General features: G+C 41.9%; 1 protein-coding gene across 7 annotated transcripts in view; it reads left to right on the top strand.

Annotated features, from left to right (window-relative positions):
- Positions 1–21,125, top strand: part of ANKRD17 (ankyrin repeat domain 17) — a 107,566-nt gene that overhangs the window by 23,661 nt on the left and 62,780 nt on the right. For all 7 annotated transcript variants that reach the window (XM_083407358.1, XM_083407355.1, XM_083407356.1 and 4 more), the window contains exons 2-3: positions 16,699–16,852; positions 18,191–18,347. In XM_083407358.1, coding sequence (XP_083263484.1) covers positions 16,699–16,852; positions 18,191–18,347 — 311 coding nt within the window. The remainder of the gene's footprint in view (positions 1–16,698; positions 16,853–18,190; positions 18,348–21,125) is intronic.

Genomic DNA, 21,125 nt, shown 5'->3' with positions numbered 1-21,125 from the left:
ACATCGGCAGATAATCATGTTAGATTCTGAGTCCGACATACTTAATTATTTGGAAGAAAACATATGTTTTATATTTCAGTTTTGAGGGAGCAGAAATGTTTTTAACGTTAGTGTTGACATCAACTGCAACAGAAAATTAATTACCAAGTAAAATACGCGGCCACATCTTGACTGCCGTTTTAAAGGTGAAGTGCTGTTTAGCAGTGTCTTTACATAGTAGGTGATGGCCTATGCACTGTGCAGTGACTGCAGACTTGCAAGTTATTACTTAAATATGACAGCTTGGCCGGGTGGTCAGGCAGGTTTTTTTTTTTTAATATGTCTATAGCATGCCGACTAATAGAATTCTCAGTTACAATAATGCTGAGCTGGGAGGAGAAGAGGCAGTGCAGGAAATAAAGGCCTACTGCGCATTATAAAGTGCTGCATGATCAATGAACATTTTCTGGAGTCTGTGTGTGAGAGAGAGAGTGAGAGAGAGAGATGGGAATTGAGCGAGTGTGTGTTTTGTGGTTGGGGATGACACTGCAGCAGCAGTTTTATGCCTCTGTGATCTGGAGAATGAAAGCTGCTTCTGTAATTTATGTTGCTGAATTTGCTTGGTGTTTTTTTCTTACTAATCTGAATTTTTTACTCAATCTGAATCTGTGAAATAGTCCACCCCATACCACAGTCGTCAGACACCAATGGCTGAATGCCTCTCTGACTCAAGCAAGACTTTTTAGAAGTTCACTTCTAAAGGTGCATCTTCAGCGTGCTACGGAATACTTTTTAGCAATGCATGCACTTGATGAAATCATGGGAAATGAAAGTAGGAAAGCATTTTTGTATGCAGTTTCCCTTCTACAATTAAATGCCCTGTGCATGGCTAGCTTTTCTCTTGTAGTTGTACATGCTGTCTACAGTTTCCAAAACAGCAGTTGATTTTTCCATGTTTTTAAAATGTTTGTAAGCATCATAGCTGTGCATCTACTGTTGTGGTAGATTGAAGCAACTATGTTATGAAATTGCTTCCCAGTTTACAATTAATTTAAAGATTTAGGTACCAAATATAGGACACCTTCAAAGTACTTGCTCTTGGATTATCACTACATCATGGGTTGGCATTATAATTTTTATTTTCTGAAAATATTCCACAAGACTCTTGAAGCAGATTATGATATTTAACCCACAACAATACAATAACTGTGTGAGAAATAGAATCAAGTAGTAAAGTAAAACAATCAGAAAAATCCATGACCAGATAATCAGTAAAGGCAGTCTGAATCTCCCTCCATGGGGAGGGAGAAGTGTATACAGGTGAAAAACATCAGCGACTGTCAGATGCCTTGTGGGAAAAGCATGGGTGACAGAGCAATTATAGCAAGAATCCATCCCCTGTAGTTCTGTCCTAGCTTAGTAACTGTTGGTTGACTTGCATTTATGAAGATTTATATTTATATTTTTAGCCAGCTTGTGTTTTTAAGCTTCTTTTTTTGTAACGTTCCATAAGTTTAATTGTGTGTAACAAGTAGGAGGTACTTCCATTAATTGTGTTGCTCTGTTAATGTAAGTTAGATGAATGTAATTTTGGTCCTTCCTGGTTTTGGGCGCACATCAGAAGCAGGAAATCAGCCAGGGAGGTTAGAGTATTAGACAAAGAGGTGTAAGATGTATTAAAAGAGAATAGGGTGATTGCAGAAATGCTGAATGAATTATTTGTGAATCTCTTCACTGAGGAATATGTAAGGCTGAAGATCTGAGTCAAACACAGTTGATGAGATGAAGTTTGGGGGCTTATCAACAAATTAAAAGTCAACAGCTCACTAGATGAAATTCAGCAGAGGGTTCAGAAAGAACTAGAGTTTAAAATTGATGGTCTTCTAACAAAAAGTGGATTCCCTGTCAGAGAATTTTAAAAACAGTCGTCATTTTTAAAGGATCCAGGAAATTGCAGGTCAGCTTAACATTGAATATGGTTAAATTGGTGGAAAGCATTATTGTTGTAAACTCCCCTGGAAGTTTTGAATTGAAAGGTAGAAAGGGGTCATCTTTTAAACCTAGTAACTGGTTAAGTAACAGGAAGTGGAAAATAGTGACAGATTGTGAGTTTTCACAATAGATGGGAGTAAGAAGTAGGATTCTCCATGTATCTGTACGGGGAGCTATGCTTTTGACTTGTTTGTAAATGATTTGGCATGATGGGCAAGCAGTGAGCCAGGATGACACCAAATTATGTCACAAGCACTCTGCAGAGAGCTCCAAAATGATCTCCCCAAATCGGATGAAAACTTGCAAAGGAGGATCAGTGTCAGTAAGTGTGAAGAAATGCATATTGGGGCAAAAAAATCCCAAACTTCACATATATACTGGTGGGGTATGAATTGGCAGCGTTGAGCCAGGAAGGGCATCTTGGGGTCATGAGCTTACTGAAAACCATAACCCAGCATGCAGCAGCCATGGAAAAAGGCAAATTTCATGCTGCGGATTATCGTGAAAGAAGTTGAAAATAAAACTGCTTGTATTGTAATGCCCATATAGAAATCTGTATTGTAGCCACACTTAGAATACTGTGTACAATTCTGGTTGCTCACCACAAGAAAAGAAAAGAAAAAAAAGAGAAAAGAAGAGAAAAGAAATTGTCAAGTTGGAAAATATGCTGAGAAGGGCAACTGAGATGAGTTGGAACATCTTTACTATGAGTTAAGATTAAAGCATTTGGGACTTAGTTTAGTGGGGGGAAAGGTAAGTTGGGCATGACAGAGGTTTCAGCACATGCTAGAAACATGGACAGTATCCTGCTGGCTATTTTAGATATAGGAAAAAGACTGCATTTTATATTGATTTTAGGTTATTTTGTTTGCCATTCTTCTCTTTTGTACATCAGCAATTTTTAAAATGTTGAGTAGTTTATACTTTTCTTAGAATAAATCAGATAATAAAACTACTATAAATGGTGTGGAGAAGGTTGACAGAGAAGGCTTTTTGTCTTAGTGGCATGGAGTGTGTTTCATCAGCATTGACTGGTGGCCCAGCTGTGCCCCTATCTGGACAGGGGTAGCCTATTTTGTGTTGCTTATGCTCTGGTAACCTCTAGGTTAGATGACTGCAATGTGTTATACGTGGGGCTCAGTGCTGGATTTACATATAAGCTAAGCAAGCTATAGCTTAGGGCCCCACTCTCTTGGGGCCCCCAAAAAAATTCAAAGGAAAAAAACCTGGATACTTCTTAATTGTCTTTCAGTTCAACAATTACTTTGATTAAATACATATTTTGTTATGTGCAAATGGCTTTAGATACCTACTAGGTTCATAAGTGTTAGGGAACTGCCATCAGTGCCGGAGGGAGAGAGCAAAATCCAGAGGGATTCTGGAGAGCGTCCCGGGATTGGGAGAGGCAGCCCATCTTCTGGTGAAGAGAATCAGCGTAGCACCAGTGGAGAAGGGGGGCAGATGGGGGAAGCGGCGAGGCGGTCCCATGACTCCTTGCCGGGGACCAGCGGGGAGAGTAGGGGTCCTCCGCTGCCTACTCCCTCCTTGCGCAGAAGGCTTTCGCGCAGAGAGAGTAGGAGGAGACTAGGCGTCAAAGAGCTTCTTTGCTGGAAGAAGTTTAAGAAACGCCCACTGACGGATTCTGCCAGCGATTGAGACAGCCACGGGTGAAAAGGTTCTCTCAGGCAATCCAGCCAGGTGTTTGCACCGGCTTACGCGCGAGCAACCCCTAGAACCATTACAATAAATTACCATAAAGCATATATTCAACACAAAAAACAGCGACAATTTGTTGTTGACAAAGGACAGCTGGACATATAAAGGGCCCCATTACCTTCAACAGCTTAGGGCCTCATCAAACTTAAATCCGGCCCTGCTGGGGCTGCCTCTGAAGATGGTTTGGAAACTTCAGCTGGTGCAGAATTCGGCAACCAGGATGCTCACTGGGATAAGACAGTTTGAGCATATTACATGGATCCTGGCCCAACTGTACTGGCTGCCAATTAGTTTCCAGGCCCAATTCAAAGGGCTGGTTTTGACCTCTATAAAGCCTTAAACAGCTCAGGATCGCAATACCTCATGGACCACCACTCCCCATATGAACCAGCTTGGCTGAGGCCATTCTTCATATGCCGCTACGAGAGGTCCAGAGGGTGGCAACACGAGAATGGGCCTTTTCTGCAGTGGCTCCTCGATTGGGGAAAGCTCTCCTAGGGAGGCTCGCCTGATGCCTTCAGTTTACATCTTTAGGTGCCAGACAAGATTGTTTCTTCAACTAGGCCATTGGGTGATTGACATCCAATGCCCATTTAAATGTGTTTGTAGGAGGGAGAGTGTTACATGTTTGTTCTGTTCTTGTTCTTGTTTTTATTAGGTATTTTGTGTTTCTATTTTGTATTTTTATGGGGTGAACTGCCCTAAGATCTTTGGATGAAAGGCGGTGTACATGTTTTACTACTACTACTACTGCTACTACAGCTACTACTTGAGTAATCCACTCAGTGCTTTGCCTAAGGTTGAAGACAGACCTGCTGCATGCCATCTTAAGACTGTGATTAGATGCAGATTCCATGACTTCAAAGTTGGCCAAAAGCAGTTAATAATAGCCGCTGGATAGGATGACTGTAAAAGGGGAATGGTTTATTGATGTAAGGCAGGGGTAGCAAACTTTTCCAGCAGGGGGCTGGTCCACTGTCGTTGTGGGGGGCCCGGACTATATTGTTTGTTGGGGGGAGGGGAGAACGAATTCCTATGCCCCACAACTAACCCAGAATAAAAGCACACATCCTACTCATGTTCTGCCCGGACACTGAGGTCCAGCGCCGAGGGCCTTCTGGCGGTACCCTCACTGCGAGAAGCCAAGTTACAGGGAACCAGGCAGAGGGCCTTCTCGGTGGTGGCGCCCTCCCTGTGGGATGCCCTCCCACCAGATGTCAAAGAGATCAACAACTACCAGACTTTTAGAAGACATCTGAAGGCGGCCCTGTTTAGGGAGGCTTTTAATGTTTGATGTGGTACAGTATTTTAATATTTTTTTGGAAGCCGCCCAGAGTGGCTGGGGAAGCCTAGCCAGATTAGGCGGGGTATAAATAATAAATTATTATTATTATTATTATTATTATTATTATTATTATTATTATGTAAAAGCACACTGATTCCCAGACCATCTGTGGACCGGATTTAGAAGGCGATTGGGCCAGATCCAGCCCCCGGGCCTTAGTTTGCCTCCCCCTGATGTAAGGTAAAGTTGATCAGTAACTAGTAGCTATGGCTGCTGTAGGCAACCTACAGTTTCAGAAGAAGCATGCCTCTGGAGTGACAGTCGCTGGAGAGCAGCAGTGGGAGGAGGCTACTTGTGGACTTGGCAGAGGCATGTGGTTGGCCAAAGTATATGAAACAGGATACTGTTCTAGATGGACTTCTGGTCTGATCTGGCATGTTGCAGTGGTATTTTCTACCACCAGCTACATCTCCTTGTTTTGCAGTGGAGGTTGTTCCTGAGGGGTCTGTTTTGATTAAGACAAAACCTTTCTTGCTGCTTTGCCTTGCTGGAATGTGAAAGTTCTATCTAGAGGGGAAGCACATAACTGAACACACTAAACCTTGTAGTCAAAACAAGCCGTTCTGCCCTAATGTTAGAAATGCAAGAAGGAAGTATGAGGGAGTTGGTTATTTTATTTGGGGGATTGTTTATGCCCACAGAAATTTGTCCTAATATGCAAACAAAGCAGACATTTGTACAGAGGGTCTTTGTAGAAGGCAAGTTGCATTTATAACACTTAATAAAAAATTATTATTATCTTGGGAGCATCCCCTTTGATAGGGAGTTTGGTAGAGGGATTCTTTACGGATATTGGATTTTACAGCTGGCTTCTGAAGTACAGTCAAGTAAACGAGCATGTGAATGCTTAATTTTTCATTCATATTAATTGTATTTGAATTCTCATGAAATGTAATAACAAAAGCACCAATCTAGCCTTGCAAGTGGCTACAACATTTAGTAGGCCTACATCGCCTTTTTACTAGACAAATTGCCTCATAATTTTATTTTATTTTTGATACACTGATTGTGTCTTTTAAGACAAACAACCAATTATTGCTTGCTGTAAGTGACTATTATAAACTGGGTGTTTTTTTCTTAATGTACAGACCATTGTGTTAGTTAGAGAGAACAATGTTCTTAGTGGGTTGACTTCTAGAGCTAAAATGTTAAGTATACAGTTCTTCATTGTCACATCTTTGTATATTATAGAAGTGGTTTTGAGATAAGGGTTGTATCCAGAGCCAGTCCTCCTCAGGGTAGACCCATTGAATTAATTCAGTCTGATTGGATACAACCATAATATGCTATGAAAAATGGCTTCCTTGGGTTGTTGCATCAGCAGAAAAAGACATGTTTTAATGTTAGTTGTATGGGTCAGGTACACTCTTCAAATTAGTTAAAACTAATTTTTCTTGTACTAAACGAAAAACATTTTAGAGGTAGTCTACCTAATATTAAGTATACACATTTTGTACTACTGGACTAGGATACAATCAGTGTGGGCTAATATAAAATCATTCTATCCTTTGTCTAGGTGAATCTACCGTATTTTTTGCTCTATAAGACGCACCAGACCACAAGACGCACCTAGTTTTTGGAGCAGGAAAACAAGGGGAAAAAATATTCTGAATCTCAGAAGCCAGAACAGCAAGAGGGATAGCTGCGCAGTGAAAGCAGCAATCCCTCTTGCTGTTCTGGCCTCTGTGATAGCTGCGCAGCCTGCATTCACTCCATAAGACGCACACACATTTCCCCTTACTTTTTAGGAGGGAAAAAGTGAGTCTTATAGAGCAAAAAATACGGTAAATGATATTTGAAATAAAACGACTGTACTTTATTCTGAGGCTGCATTCTTGGACACTGAGCCCCTAGTGGGCATTGCCCTAGGCTCTTTTTGTGATGCTAAATCTATGCTGTGAATCTTATGCATATTTGTTCAGAAGTAAAATCCAACACTGTTCAGTGGGACTTTCTGCCAGGTAAATGTGCATACTGCAGATAACTCAGTCAGATGAATTTTGTAAACTCAGGCTTTATCTAAGTTGATAAATGTAATAAACACATGAAAAAGCTTATATACTTTAATTCTTTGATTCATTTCACAGCTTTTGAGAGGTTTCTCTCTCCCCCCCCCCCATAATAAAGTATTTATTTTATATAAGCATGCATATTTAACACACAAATTATTTTCAGGTTCAAAATCCAAACTGCTGTGCATGTGTGGGTTTTGATATTTAGATGCCTGTTTTAATTTCCTGACCACGAGATGTTATTTCTAAAATGACATAGTTGTCAGTTTCTCAGTGCAGAGTCCCTGAATGACTAACATTTTTTGTTGGACAAGATTTCGTAGACGAGAGTCTATTTATCATATGCAGTCTTTCCAAGATGGATTGTTGAAACTCTCTGGCCATGTGGTTTGGAAAAGCTGTACTCTGGATTTTATAATGAAACTATTTTTAGCGATTGGGATTATTCATTTAGCGTGCTGATAATGGTGAAGATAGTTCATGATTGGATTTCTCCTTTGCCGGCTTGCATGACACATGATATGTATGGTACAGTCATGCTTTCACAAGGAGATGCCACTTTACTCTAAATGCCTGCTGAGAAAATCCATAATTTGGTAAGCTGTTGAGCAAGTTTTACATGAATTATTGGTTGATAATATTGGCCTAAAAAAAGTTATTTTAAAGCAGTGAGTTGAAAGGATTTTAACTGTTTAAAAGGATTTGTGGCAGGTCTCCTGATTCATAGAACACTTCTTAAATTCCAGCTGTTCCTGAGTAAAAGCTTGGACTTTTCACCATGTCATTCTAAAACTGCAATTCATATTTTATTCAGACGTAAGCACTGTTAAGCTCACTAGTGCTTACTTCCGAGTAAACATGGATAGGATCTGTAATATATGTTGAACATTTGGTTAAAAATATCTTTTATTAAGCCAGCTGCAGTACAATCTATACATTTATGTTTGAAAGCTAAACAATCTTGCAGATAAGTTATATTACTTCGAATGAATTTTCTTCAAAAATCTTAAATTACTAACCCAAGCTAGGAGTCTCATCAAGGTAGGGAGAGAAGTATAGAGGCTGTATTTTATTTTTCATTTGTTGGTATTTAGTACCTCACAGATCATACCAGGAATCTGAAGTATTAGAACTGAAGATGTTTTTCTTAGTGATTTGCAGACCAAAAGAGAGAACTGAATTCTACTCCATCCCCCAACACTAATTTTTAAGCTGGAATCCTTGTTTCTTCCAGTTGATTAGTACAGATAAAATAAGTGAACAAATGTTCTCATGCACCTTGTGAATGTGAGCTAATCAGCACAAACAATAGTAAACTTTAAAGCCTGCCTGTGCCTTATCCTTATCTCCTCATTTCACTCAAGTCAGAGAAGAAGGGAGGATCACTCTCATGAGCAGGGAGGAATGGTCACTGTTGTGCTTGCGACCATGGCATTTGTGGAATCCTTACTGGAATGTAACTTTGGCTTAAATGGTATTGCTCAAGTAATGGCTGGTCCACTTGGTATTGCCTCGTATTGTTAATGCCAATTCTATTCTTAAAAACCACATTTATCAGACCATTAATCTGACTATAACAATACCTCTAGAATGCACTCCCCCTCTCATTTATAAAACAGTATTTTGGAAGTCTATGCAAGTAACTCACTCATTAAGAATGGTAAGGAAATCCTTGTGATCTGGGCCAATCATCTAAAGTTGTCTTAGGGCTGGGACCTTCCTCCAGCCCCAGTCTTTTAAATGGGTTTCACCCTTCTTCTTCTTCTTCTTCTTCTTCTTCTTCTTCTTCTTCTTCTCCTCCTCCTCCTCCTCCTCCTCCTCCTCCTCCTCCTCCTCCTCCTCCTTTTCCTTTTAGGATGTAACTTTCTGATGACTGTGCCCTGGTGTGACTCACCTTGCAAGGCCAGTGGTTTAGACCTATGGAAACAAATTACCTTTAGACCCCAGAGGGATGCTAGGTACATGATAACAAAATTAGAACATATTTGTCTGCACACCTTTTTAATTGTAAAATTTGCATTAGGTGTTACCAGGGAGTTGGGACAGTTAGGAAGACCCTTGCTAATTAGAAGGGGTCCTCCTTAAGTCCCTGCTGTCATCTTCTAGTGAGGAAATGTGGTGCCATCTGAGTTGGACAAAACACTTCCCTCTATTATACAGTTCAGGGCTTACTATTGTGTTAGTGAGAGCCACATTTATTTATACAATATATAAAGAACTCTTTGTTTTCTCAACTGTCATTTTGGATTTTGTCATGAGAATCAAATTTGTGTAGCATAATTTGGGGGAGTTACGGGGGTTTGTAAGTTGCATGCTGCATTCAACCACCCCATACTGGCTTTTTATAGCAGCTTATGGGTTTTCGTTAACAATCCCAATAATACTTATTCGCTGCCCTCACAGTTGCAGAAATTTGAGTATTGAGGCACAAATTTCTATGTAGATTTTAGTGCTAAAACAGTTGTTAACAGTGCCCACTTCTTCGTATTAAGATTTACTTGAATAATCTGTTTATGCGGAATCTGTCAGAATCTGACAACAATCAAAGGTTCCTGAGAATTCCAGCTAGCTATTATATTTTCAGCTTTAAATGCATGTAAGAATGTTGGTGGCTTTTGAAAAAAGAATGGGAGCTTTTCTGCTTAGGGATAGTTTGTATGACTAGGTGCGCCCGTCCCTAGTCACATTTTTTCACTTACATTCATTTCATTGATCATTGCCAAAAGAAAAGTGAGGTGCATATTTTACAAAAGCAGCAGTAGTGAATAAAGCATGACATTTATATGCATTCTGAGAAATAAATTGTTTTGCATTAGTTAGTAATTGTTTAAAAATTTAGTACCAAATTGTAAAATCTTAAGACGTATATACATAACGTGATATTTGCAGAATGTTGCTTAATGAACATATATTTGGGTTCAAAATGTGGTGTGTTTGGTGCAGAATTTGATTTGTGTTTACTTGGGTCACAAAATATCCTGTATTAAAGGAAGTAAACTTGTATGGATTAGGGATGATTTCACTAGACTTTGCTCATTAAAATTGTTTCTTACCCATACTTCACCATAAGGTCCTAGTTACAACCGTATAATCCAGTAACAAAGGAGTTCAACGAAACAATTTAAAACAAGTCAAAGAATGCACAAATGGAGGTAGTCCTACAGAAATCACATACATTTTACCTGTCAAAGGCCCAGAAAAATAAATTGTGCCCAAGAAGGACTTAATTTCACATGCAAAACTATTTATCTGAAACCACACTCAATTGTCTCACACCTCATGTCATGTGTGGGGCACATTAGAAGGTAAAGCCTGCCTGCCAAGGAATGGTGTTCATTTGCATGCAACTTGAAATCACACCACCCCAGCAAAGAAAATGGGCTTTGCAATAGTAGGCAGCTGCTTCCTTTGCCTGCAAGGTTTGAAATCAAACTGGGGGCAAAGGAACATTTTGTTTGCAATTCAGGCTGGTCTGTAAAAGAAAACACTTGAACTGATGCCATGGTGATGTCAGGTCATGGAGATCTGCCACTCTCTCAGTGTGACTCATGGAAGTTTGGCGAGGTCAGGATCTGGTCCACTGGCTGCATCCAGTTCCCTACTCCTGTCCTAAACAGTTGATGCTGCACTATGTATTAGGAGGCAGGCTTTGTTCAGCAGGGATGACTCTGAGAGCTGAATACAAGGCTCTTCCATGTGACGGCAATTTTTTAAAAGCAACAAGGTCAGAAGCAATGCCATGCAATATGTTCAGAGTGCTCACTTAGAAGCACAGAAAGGGTGGATAAAGCAGTCTTGGTCATCCCACGTAGCAACCACGGCTACCTCCTAGAATCTGTACAAGAGGCTATTTCCTTTCTAGTCTTAATTGGGCGTTGCCCTAAAGGGTGGTGGTGGTAAGGGAAAGCTTTTAGGAAATGACACATGGAGCTGCAGACAAGATAGCTGCTATATATTGCCCTGCCGCATGTCCCACCGTTCTTAATTTAAAGCTGTATTTGTTTGCACAGCAGTCGCAGCATAAGACTAAGCGCCAACTTTTAGCCTTGTGGAGAGGGATAGCTGCCTCCAGGGGCATGAAAGAATGAAGAACAAGCCTCCTTGCAGCTTTTGAAGCACTAGCCGATCCCATGTTAAGAGGGCAGTACTAAGAGAGTCTAAACCACAGAGCCTAGGGCTTGCCAATCAGAATGTCGGTGGTTTGAATCCCCACGACGGGGTGAGCTCCCGCTGCTCGGTCCCTGCTCCTGCCAACCTAGCAGTTCGAAAGTACGTCAAAGTGCAAGTAGATAAATAGGTACTGCTCCAGCGGGAAGGTAAACAGCATTTCCGTGCACTGCTCTGGTTCGCCAGAAGCGGCTTAGTCATGCTGGCCACATGACCTGGAAGCTGTACGCCGGCTCCCTCAGCCAATAAAGCGAGATGAGCGCTGCAACCCCAGAGTCGGTCATGACTGGACCTAACGGTCAAGGGTCCCTTTACTGAGAGAGAAGGTACACATTCTTCCTTCTCCTAAGAGATAGCAGCCAGGCTACAAGAGAGGTTATAGCCCTGTCCAGTTTAAAACAGGTATGGTTATAAAGGCTTCAAGTGACACCTCATTGTTGCTGCTATTCCAGACTTTGGGTTAAGCGCACCACTGCTGTATGGGGATTGCCAAAGGAGAGGCCACAGAGCACAAGCTGGGCTGCTGTCCCATTCACAGTTGCTTGCAGCCTGATCTACCTTGCATTTCAACTTTTTATATTTGCACTGTTAAGAGGAAGCTACCCGTTAAGCACTTTATATCTCTTGTTGTGCAGTGTGAAGTGATTTGGCCTGTTATGTGATTTCTCCACAGAGTGAGGAAGCAGGTCCAACTAAGCTAGTACATACAGTGTCGTTGAAACGTGGTTTTTATTTATGTCCTTGTTTTGTAGCTGCACAGAGAAAAAGCACTTTAGGCACCCCTGCCATCTCTTCTTTCTGGTCCTTCTTCTATAAAGATGAAAGCAGGGATCCTTTTTATTTTATTTTAAACAGCTTACCAAGAAAATGACCTTGATCTTTGAGGCTGTCATCCTTCCTTGCACAGGAAGCCTTTATTTGGCAATGAGATTCTGTTCTAACGCACAAAGGCAACGAGAGTGACAGTACTTGCTGTGGTAACTGAGCATTCAGCTTGGAGCAGACCTTGAAATCTCCCAGGTGATGTTTTCTAAGCCTAGGTAACTACCGTATTTTTCGCTTGATAACACGCACCCGACCATAACACGCATGTAGTTTTTAGAGGAGGAAAACAAGAAAAAAATATATTCTAAACGAAACAGTGGATGTATGATTTTTGTGGTTCATGCTGTGCCCACAGACATGTGATCTGATGGTGAGTTTGGGGTAGCCCAATGCAAAAATCCTGAGGATCCATGTGGATCCATGTTTGTAACCAAGTTTTTGCACCACTGCAGCCCCAGGCAACAGTGGGTGCGTGATTTTTTGGGTGCAAACTGTAGCCATGGACATGCTATGTGATCTGATGGTGAATTTGGGGTGACCCAGTGCAAAAATCCTGAGGATCCATGTGGATCTGTGCTTTGTAACCACGTTTTAAGTGGGGAGGGAAGGAAAAGCACTCAAGGGACAAGGAGCACGCATGGAGCAGGTTCTGCTTCTCTCCCTCCTTAGAGAGCTGAAAAACTTTGCTGGAGGGACAGAGAGCCTGCTTGCTTTAAAGGAGCCTACCAGATAGGAGCCGCTTACACTCGTGTAAGCGGCTCCTGTCCGGTAGGCTCTTTTAAAGCAAGCAGGTTCTGCTTCTCTCCCTCCCCCCCCCCCCCCCCCCTTAGCGAGCTGAAAATCTTTCCTGCTATTTCCAGCAAAGCGGGAGAAGAGCCGCTGAGTAGGGAGGAGGGAGAGAAGCAGAACCTGCTTGCTTTAAAGGAGCCAACCGGACAGGAGCCGCTTACACTCGTGTAAGCGGCTCCTCTCCCCTCCCGCTTTGCTCCTTTAAAGAAGCAGGCACTCTGTCCCTCTCTCCTCCCCATTCAGCAGCTCTTCTCCCGCTGGAAACCACTGGAGGAGGGAAGCATTTGCTCCGTAACACGCACAGACATTTCCCCTTACTTTCTAGGAGGAAAAAAGTGCGTGTTATGGAGCGAAAACTACGGTAGGTCTCTAACAGGATCTGGACATTAGTCCTTATCTCACCATTACTTGCCACATCTGAAGTACATTCCACTTGTAGATGGAATAGGGAAGTTAAATTTGATAGTCTGGTTAATAGTGTCTGCTGTATCTATTTGTTTCGGGCACTTTTTGATGGATTGTGAGGCAAGCCTGCCAGGATTCTTCCCTCACCTCATATCCCAAAACTGCAAAACTCTACCTGCTATTCCATTCTAGTGAATGTATTATGACATAAGCTTTTGTGTACAGGAGTATTTACCTGCACCGGATACTACTTTTTATCAGCAGTAAGGGTGATGTGGAAGGAGCACTTCAACCCTAGACTTGGGACCTCTCACTCTTTTTCCTGCAGTGGAGGAGGGGTTTCATGAATTGGTTATCTCCTCCCAATTGCTGCCCTAGGATGGAAGATGCAAATGAGCAGGGCTCACCTGAGAGGAACAGACAACCTCTCCCCAGTTCACCTTCTGCCCATCTCAACCTTATGTGTTTGGCTTGGCTGGCTGTCAGCTTCGGCCCTGTATACCTGAATAAGCGCAGGGTCCTAAGCAGTGTAGGGTTTCAGGTGAGCAGCAGCCCTTCAAAGCATGCTTGGAAATGGTCTAGAAACCTTTCAAAATTGGCTAGGTATGTTCCTGCCAACCAGACTCAGTATTTTGAACAAACTGCAGCTTACGAAGTCTTCAAAGGCTGCCCCGGCCACAGCGCACATTGCAGCAGTAAATCCTAGATGTTGCCAGAGCCTACAGCTGTGGCCATAGTATCTTTGAAGGAGAGGCTACAGCTATCACACTCGCCATAAACTGCTGAAAGGCACTCCTTGCCAAGGTGACTACTTGGTCCTCTGGTGATGCAACTTGATCTCGGAGTACTGCCAGGCAGTGTTCTGGATTCTTTTGTAAGGAGTGCAGTTTCATCTGGGTCAGGTTGATCACCATCTCCCTGGATGGGCAGATCAGCTACCCACAGAATCTCCATCTTCTCAACTTTGAGTTTCAGTTTATTGGCCCTCATTCAGCCCATTACTGAGTCCAGGTAGTTACTCAGCATTTTGACTGCCTCACCTGACTCCTGAAAGAAAAGCTGAGGGTTTGGGGAAGCTTTTAATGTTTGATGGATTACTGTATTTTAATATTTTGTTGGAAGCTGCCCAGAGTGGCTGGGGAAGCCCAGCCAGATGGGCGGGGTATAAATAATAAATTATTGTTGTTGTTGTTATTTGCACTTTACCCCAAATCCCTGAATAATCTCTCCCAGCAGTTTCATGGAGATGTTGCATACTAGGGGTAATATCTAATGCCTTCCTTCACTTAGGATAAGGATTTATGCTTCCACGACAGAACTTTGCCCCTCCTCTCCCCACATGTACCCTATAGCCTCCCAAAATCTGCTGCGGAACACCCATAGGACACATTTAGTGGGTGTGTAGGGGGAGTTCTGCTGCACAAGGGAAAATCCTAGCGCTGGTGAAATGTGATAGAACTGGCGCTGATGGAAATTAGCTCTGTTTCTGAAAGAAGCATAATCGATGTTTATTAACCTATAAAATACGTGATTTCTACTTGAATGGTAATACGTCCAATTTATACAGAAGTGAATATTTTAAGTAGAGTATTCCAAGGCTGAGATTATTTTACTGATTTTATTCATTTAGGAACCACATCCCGTAAATAACTTTTGGATGTTTTAACAATGAAAAGCATAAATAAAAACAATTCAGGTCCAGTGCAGATTCAGACTGCGATAAATGTCTCCACTTAAAAGGCATTTTGGTAAGGGAAAGTCTGCAAGAGGCACCGAAAGGGTAGGAAAGATGGCTCCTGTATTGGAAGGGAGTACTGTAGGTGCCACCATATTAAAGGCCTGGTTCCTACATTGTGCAGAAGGGACCTCCTGATGAAACAATATCTGTAAAATGAGCTTGAATTGTATAATACGAGAGAAGGGGAAAAACACATTTCTATCTGCTTCCTCCACTCCATATATAATTTACAATCTTTCGTCATAGTTTGCATTAGTTGTCTTTCAAAAAGCCAGAAATGCTTTATCTTATTGTAAAGATGTTCCCAACTCATTTCAGATGCCCTTTCCAGCTCTACAGTATCTTCTTTGTGATGGGGCAGCCAGAACTCCACACAGTTGTGGTTATGCCAGAAATTTGTACAAGAGCTTTACAATATTAGCAGTTGGGTGTTCATTCCCAATCCCGGGCATGAAATTTGCCCTTTCCCATGGCTACTGTACATGGGACAGTATGTACTGTACATGGACTGCTGTACATGGGCTATCCACCATGTCTATCATATCTTTTTCCTGCTTAGTAACTGCCAGTTCAGACGCCTTCAATGGATATGTGACTTATCAGTGGATAAGTTAGGGTTTGTTAGTGTGTGTTGACTTCTGTATATGTCCCTTACTCTACATGGTAAACCCATTTGGACTTCATTGCTCCTTATTGTGCAAATAAGCTAGTAAACAATGCAGAAGATGAGATGAGCCCTGCAGTTATTCAATTAGTCTTAATCTAAGACATTTTGATGGCATCATGGCTCACAGTGACTAAAGTCCCTTACTAATGGGAAGCTTTTGTCAGGCTGGAGATGGAGTGGCGTGTCAGCCGGGGGTGCAGATTAATAATAATAATAACAATAATAATAATAATAATAATAATAATAATAATAATAATTATTTATTTATACCCCGCCCATCTGGCTGGGTTTCCCCAGGCACTCTGGGCGGCTCCCAACTGAATATTAAAAACAATACAGCATTAGACATTAAAAACTTCCCTAAAGAGGGCTGCCTTCAGTTGTCTTTTAAAAGTAAAATACAGTGGTGCCTCGCAAGACGAAATTAATTCGTTCTGCGAGTTTTTTCGTCTTGTGAATTTTTTCGTCTTGCGAAGCACCGCTGTGTATTGACGGTTTCCCATAGGAATGCATTGGCAGTTTTTTTTAAAAAGGCGCAAGACGTTTCGTCTTGCGAAGCAAGCCCATAGGGAAATCTGTCTTGCGAAGCAACTTAGAAAACGAAAAACTCTTTCGTCTTGCGGGTTTCTCGTCTTCCGAGGCATTCGTCTTGCGAGGTACCACTGTAGAAGTAGCTGTGCATGGTGTTTCAAGGTAGGAGTGCAAAAGAAACCCATAAATTTAGAGACAAATAAAATAAGTATTGTAGTTAACTTTGTTGTTTTCATCAATATTGCTCAGTTGGTTGGAGCGTGGTTCCGATAACGCCACGGTTGTATGCTTGATCCCTGTAAGGGACAACTGCATATTCCTGCATTGCAGAGGGCTGGACCAGATGGTCCTCAGGGTCTCTATGAAATAAGGCCAGTGTTTTGGAAGCAAGTCTGTATGAATGCCTTGTATTGCCATTTATTCTCACACTATAATATAGCCAATTGGATACTGAAGGACATCATCAGCGTCTTTTGATTTTGTCACAGCATTGCAAATGGAGTATGCGTTAAAACGTTTTCCTTCCTTTTAGGTGGAGTCCTTTATTTTGGATCAGGATGACCTGGAAAATCCAATGCTGGAGACAGCTTCAAAATTGCTGCTGTCGAGTACTGCTGATGGTGCTGATCTAAGAACAGTAGATCCAGAAACCCAAGCTAGGTTAGAAGCTTTACTAGAAGCTGCCGGTAAATATTATTATTATTATTATTATTATTATTATTAGTTTTATTCGAGTTCGGGATTTTTACTTACATTATATTATCTCCTTCCAGTTTTAAATTTCCCGTACAATTTTTTCCTTTCCCTCCCTCCCCCCCCCTTCCATTGGAAGGGTTCAAACTATTATCCTCACCCACGGGCATAGTGTCTTTAGTTTCCACTGAATGTCTTTTGTTCCAGTAGTTTTTATCCATTGAAGATAGGGGTTCCATCTGTTCCTTATCGTGGTGGACTTGACCTTCCAAGTTGTTTCCTCTGACATGACTGCGACAATGTCCGACTGAATAAGTTCAAACAAATAACTATTCCATCGTTGTTTATTATTATTATTAAATTATTATTATTATTATTATTATTATTATTATTATTATTATTGTACCGCTCTTTATTGGTAGATCCCAGGGTGATTCGCAACGGAAAAAATACAAAATGAGAACGCAAAATACATAATAAAACAAACCAATAACCCCCTCCCACAAAGACACTTAAAAAGCCATAGAATGTTAATCAGCTGAATGCCTGGTTGAAGAGAAACGTTTTTTGGCTGGCGCCTAAAGATGTAATGAAGGCTGCAGGCAAGCCTCCCTGGGGAGAGGATTCCACAAATGGGGAACCACTAACAGAAAAGGCCTGCCAAAAACTATTGATCTTAATTTAGATACTTCCTTACATTTGCCAGTGCCTTTTTTGATTTTTTAGGTTTTTGGCAAAGCACAAACTTGTTTTTTACCTGCTTAACATTTGCACAAACTGTTTTATGTTGTTTTATGAGCAGGTTCTATTCATTTAATTTCTAATGCTGGTTTTATTTTCTGCCTGTACCTTGGTTGACAGACCTTTTATGTTATATTTTAAATATTAAGTTTATTGATTTGATCTTTGCTTTGGAAATGTGTTTTCAATTTAAAAACAGTGTATAAAAGGAGAGATTGTAGTAACACCATAAACACAACCTGTCAGTTTCTTTCTCATTAGGTCTATACATATTTGGTTGTGTGGAGATTCTGGTTTCTGATTCAAAAGTCAGAATCGAGGACTGGTAGCGATCAGTAGTAACCTGAAATAAGAAACTATAAACTCATTGAAGCCAGGAAGAATGTACTAGTAACTTTTAATATCCTCAAAAGATTGATTTCCAGTGCATTTTCACACTACATTTCCACCGTTGAAAGTTAGTTGGCCTTTCCCGATATGATAAAACTAGTGTTTTGCTAGTACTTTGTATGGGCTCAAATGGGCTTTTTTTCTTCTCTTTCCCGTGCAAAAACTGCTTATCTGCTGGCTTGTTGATCCTGGAACAAAAGGAATAGGTAAATTATCCACAGCCGATGGAAAAGCCTTTGCAGATCCCGAGGTGCTTCGCAGATTGACGTCTTCGGTCAGCTGTGCATTAGATGAGGCGGCTGCTGCGCTCACCCGAATGAGAGCTGAAAGTACAGCAAATTCAGGGCAGATGGACAAGTGAGTGTTTGCTTCGCCAGAGCCTGTTCTGACAGTCTTGACAGCTGTTCCTTGTGTTTCTGCGATGGTTGAAACGAAAGTGTCTGCTAAATTACCCATATTATGAATACAAATATTATTTCCTACTTGATCCATTTGGCACTAGGGATCTCAAGGAAGAGAAAGCAGGGCACTTTGGAATAACCTTGGAACCCCCAGAGGAAGGGGTGCACAAATTTTGGCACCTCGTACCCACGGGACCGCCTCTCCTGGTATGCACCACAGAGGAACTTACGGTCCTCAAATAAAAACATCTTGAAGGTCCCAGGCCACAGAGAGGTTAGGCTGGCCTCAACCAGAGCCAGGGCTTTTTCGGCTGTGGCCCCAATCTGGTGGAACGCTCTGTCACAAGAGACAAGGGCCCTGCAGGACTTGACATCTTTCCGCAGGGCCTGCAGGACAGAGCTGTTCCACCAGGCCTTTGGTCAGGGTGCAGCCTGACTCCCTCCTTTGGCAATCTTTACAAAACTTTAGTTTATGGTTGCCATTAATTTTGATTTTAATTAATTTTATAATGTTTTATAATGTTGCACTATTTTAGTGTTGTTAGCCGCCCTGAGCCCGGCTTTGGCTGGGGAGGGCGGGATATAAATAAAATTTATTATTATTATTATTATTATTATTATTATTATTATTATTATTATTATTTATTATGTCTCCATAGTCAGACATTGTTTGGGGTCACCATCAAGGCCCACTTAAGTCCTCTGGCAAATACCGTATTTTTTGCTGTATAAGACTCACTTTTCCCCTCCTAAAAAGTAAGGGGAAATGTGTGTGCGTCTTATGGGGTGAATGCAGGCTGCGCAGCTATCACAGAAGCCAGAACAGCAAGAGGGTTCGCTGCTTTCACTGTGCAGCGATCCCTCTTGCTGTTGTGGCTTCTGAGATTCAGAATATATTTTTCCTTGTTTTCCTCCTCCAAAAACTAGGTGCGTCTTGTGGTCTGGTGCGTCTTATAGAGCGAAAAATACGGTACCTTTCATGGCTTCTGCATTCTGCGAAACCCAGCATAAAGAGAGAGAACAATCTTTTCTCTTCCCCAAGTTCTCTGCATGTGCCACAGGACTCGGCAGCAAAGGCAGAATTAATATTTCATACCAGGCATATGAAATACCTCTCTCTCTCTCTCTCTCTCTCTCTCTCTCCTCTCTCCAAGTACTCTGCAAATTGCTGAGAATTAAGGGAGGAAGATGTTTGTACATTTGGGGCAGAGATACCGTATATACTCGAGTATAAGTCGAAGCACCTAATTTTAGCACAAAAAAATTGGCAAAACTTATTGACTCGAGTATAAGCCGGTTCGCCACACCACAAATCTGGTGGTGGCGGCAGTGGAGGAGGTGGAAGGAGCAGCAGCCCAAAAGGGCTCCTTTCAGGCCACTCATCCCTCTGCCGTCTCTGCCACTCGCAAGAGCAGGTATAGGAGCCACGGTTGGGAGAGGCGCAGCGCAGCGCCTCTCCCAACCACGGCTCCTGTGCCTGCCCTTGCGAGAGGCGGGCGGCGGTGGCAGGACCAGTGGTGAGAAAGGGCTCCTTTCAGGCCGCTTATCCCTCCACCGCCGCCCGCCTCACTCAAGTATAAGACGAGGGGGGCTTAAAAAATGTGCTGAAAAAGTCGGCTTATATTCGAGTATATACGGTATGTGCAGATTGCTACTGCCAGCCCTATCCACAGGCCTAAAACTGTTGACATGTACGTGTATATACATATATATCGCTGCACATGCAGGATCTATTTCTGCTATTTTAAAATTTCTTTTGTTGAAGATTCCAAGACTGTACCAATAGTATTGGTCTAGTTATTGTGAATATTTTTCAAGTTGTTCATTCAAGCTTTTCCTTTGTCTTCCTGTGTACTAGACCTTTTCCTCCGAAAAGATAATGTGAGACAGGAAAATGAAGTCCAATTCGTTTTTTTATGCAGCACTCATCCACTGAATCTTTCAAGAGAAGACAACACACTTTAGCAAAACAAAGTGTGTTGTCTTCTCTTGAAAGATTCAGGGGATGAGTGCTGCATAAAAAAACTAATTGGACTTCATTTTCCTGTCTCGTGTACAGTTTATGATTTGCTTCTTCAGTGCCTGCAAAATCTGCTTCGGACAAAAATATTAAAAGTTCAGATTGTGTTTTGAAACAATTCCTGCAGGAAGCCTTTAAGGAAAGGGTCTGAGCTAAGCTAGGTTTAAACAGTTAACAGTTGGAAGGGCCCTAGCTCCCTGGTGGAGCAAGGTACCAGGTTGGGTTCAATCTCAGGCATCTTCAGGTAGAGCCTGGAATGTCCCCTGCCTGAAGCCTTGGAGACAATACTGGGCTAGATGGAGCAAGGGTCTGTCTCAGTGCAAGTGAGCTTCCTGTGGTCCTTCCTAATGTGGCATATATTTGAATACGTATTCCCTAAAATAGAAGAGGTTGGCCAAAATACTTGCATTGTAGTGTTTTTAGTAAGTAGCTTTTATATTCTAAGCCTCATGTGTCCCCGTCCCCCCCGTTTTCACCATTACCGTGTTTTTCGCTCTATAGGATGCACCCGACCATAGGACGCACCTTGTTTTAGAGGGGGAGAACAAGGAAAAAAAAATTCTCCCCCTCTCTGCTCAGTGTCCCTTCAGTGAAGCAGCAGGAGAAACGGAGACCCTTCCATTTCTCTTGCCACTTCGCTGAAGGGGCGCTGTGCAGAGAGGGGGAGATTTTTTTCCTTCTTGTTCTCCCGTTCTAAAACAAGGTGCGTTCAAG

The sequence above is a fragment of the Podarcis tiliguerta genome, assembly GCF_965153285.1.
Source record: "Podarcis tiliguerta genome assembly, chromosome: 13".
NCBI classification, from domain to species: Eukaryota; Metazoa; Chordata; class Lepidosauria; order Squamata; family Lacertidae; genus Podarcis; species Podarcis tiliguerta.
The sequence above is the reverse complement of the archived record's forward strand: the minus strand, read 5'-3'. Positions and strand labels throughout refer to the sequence as shown.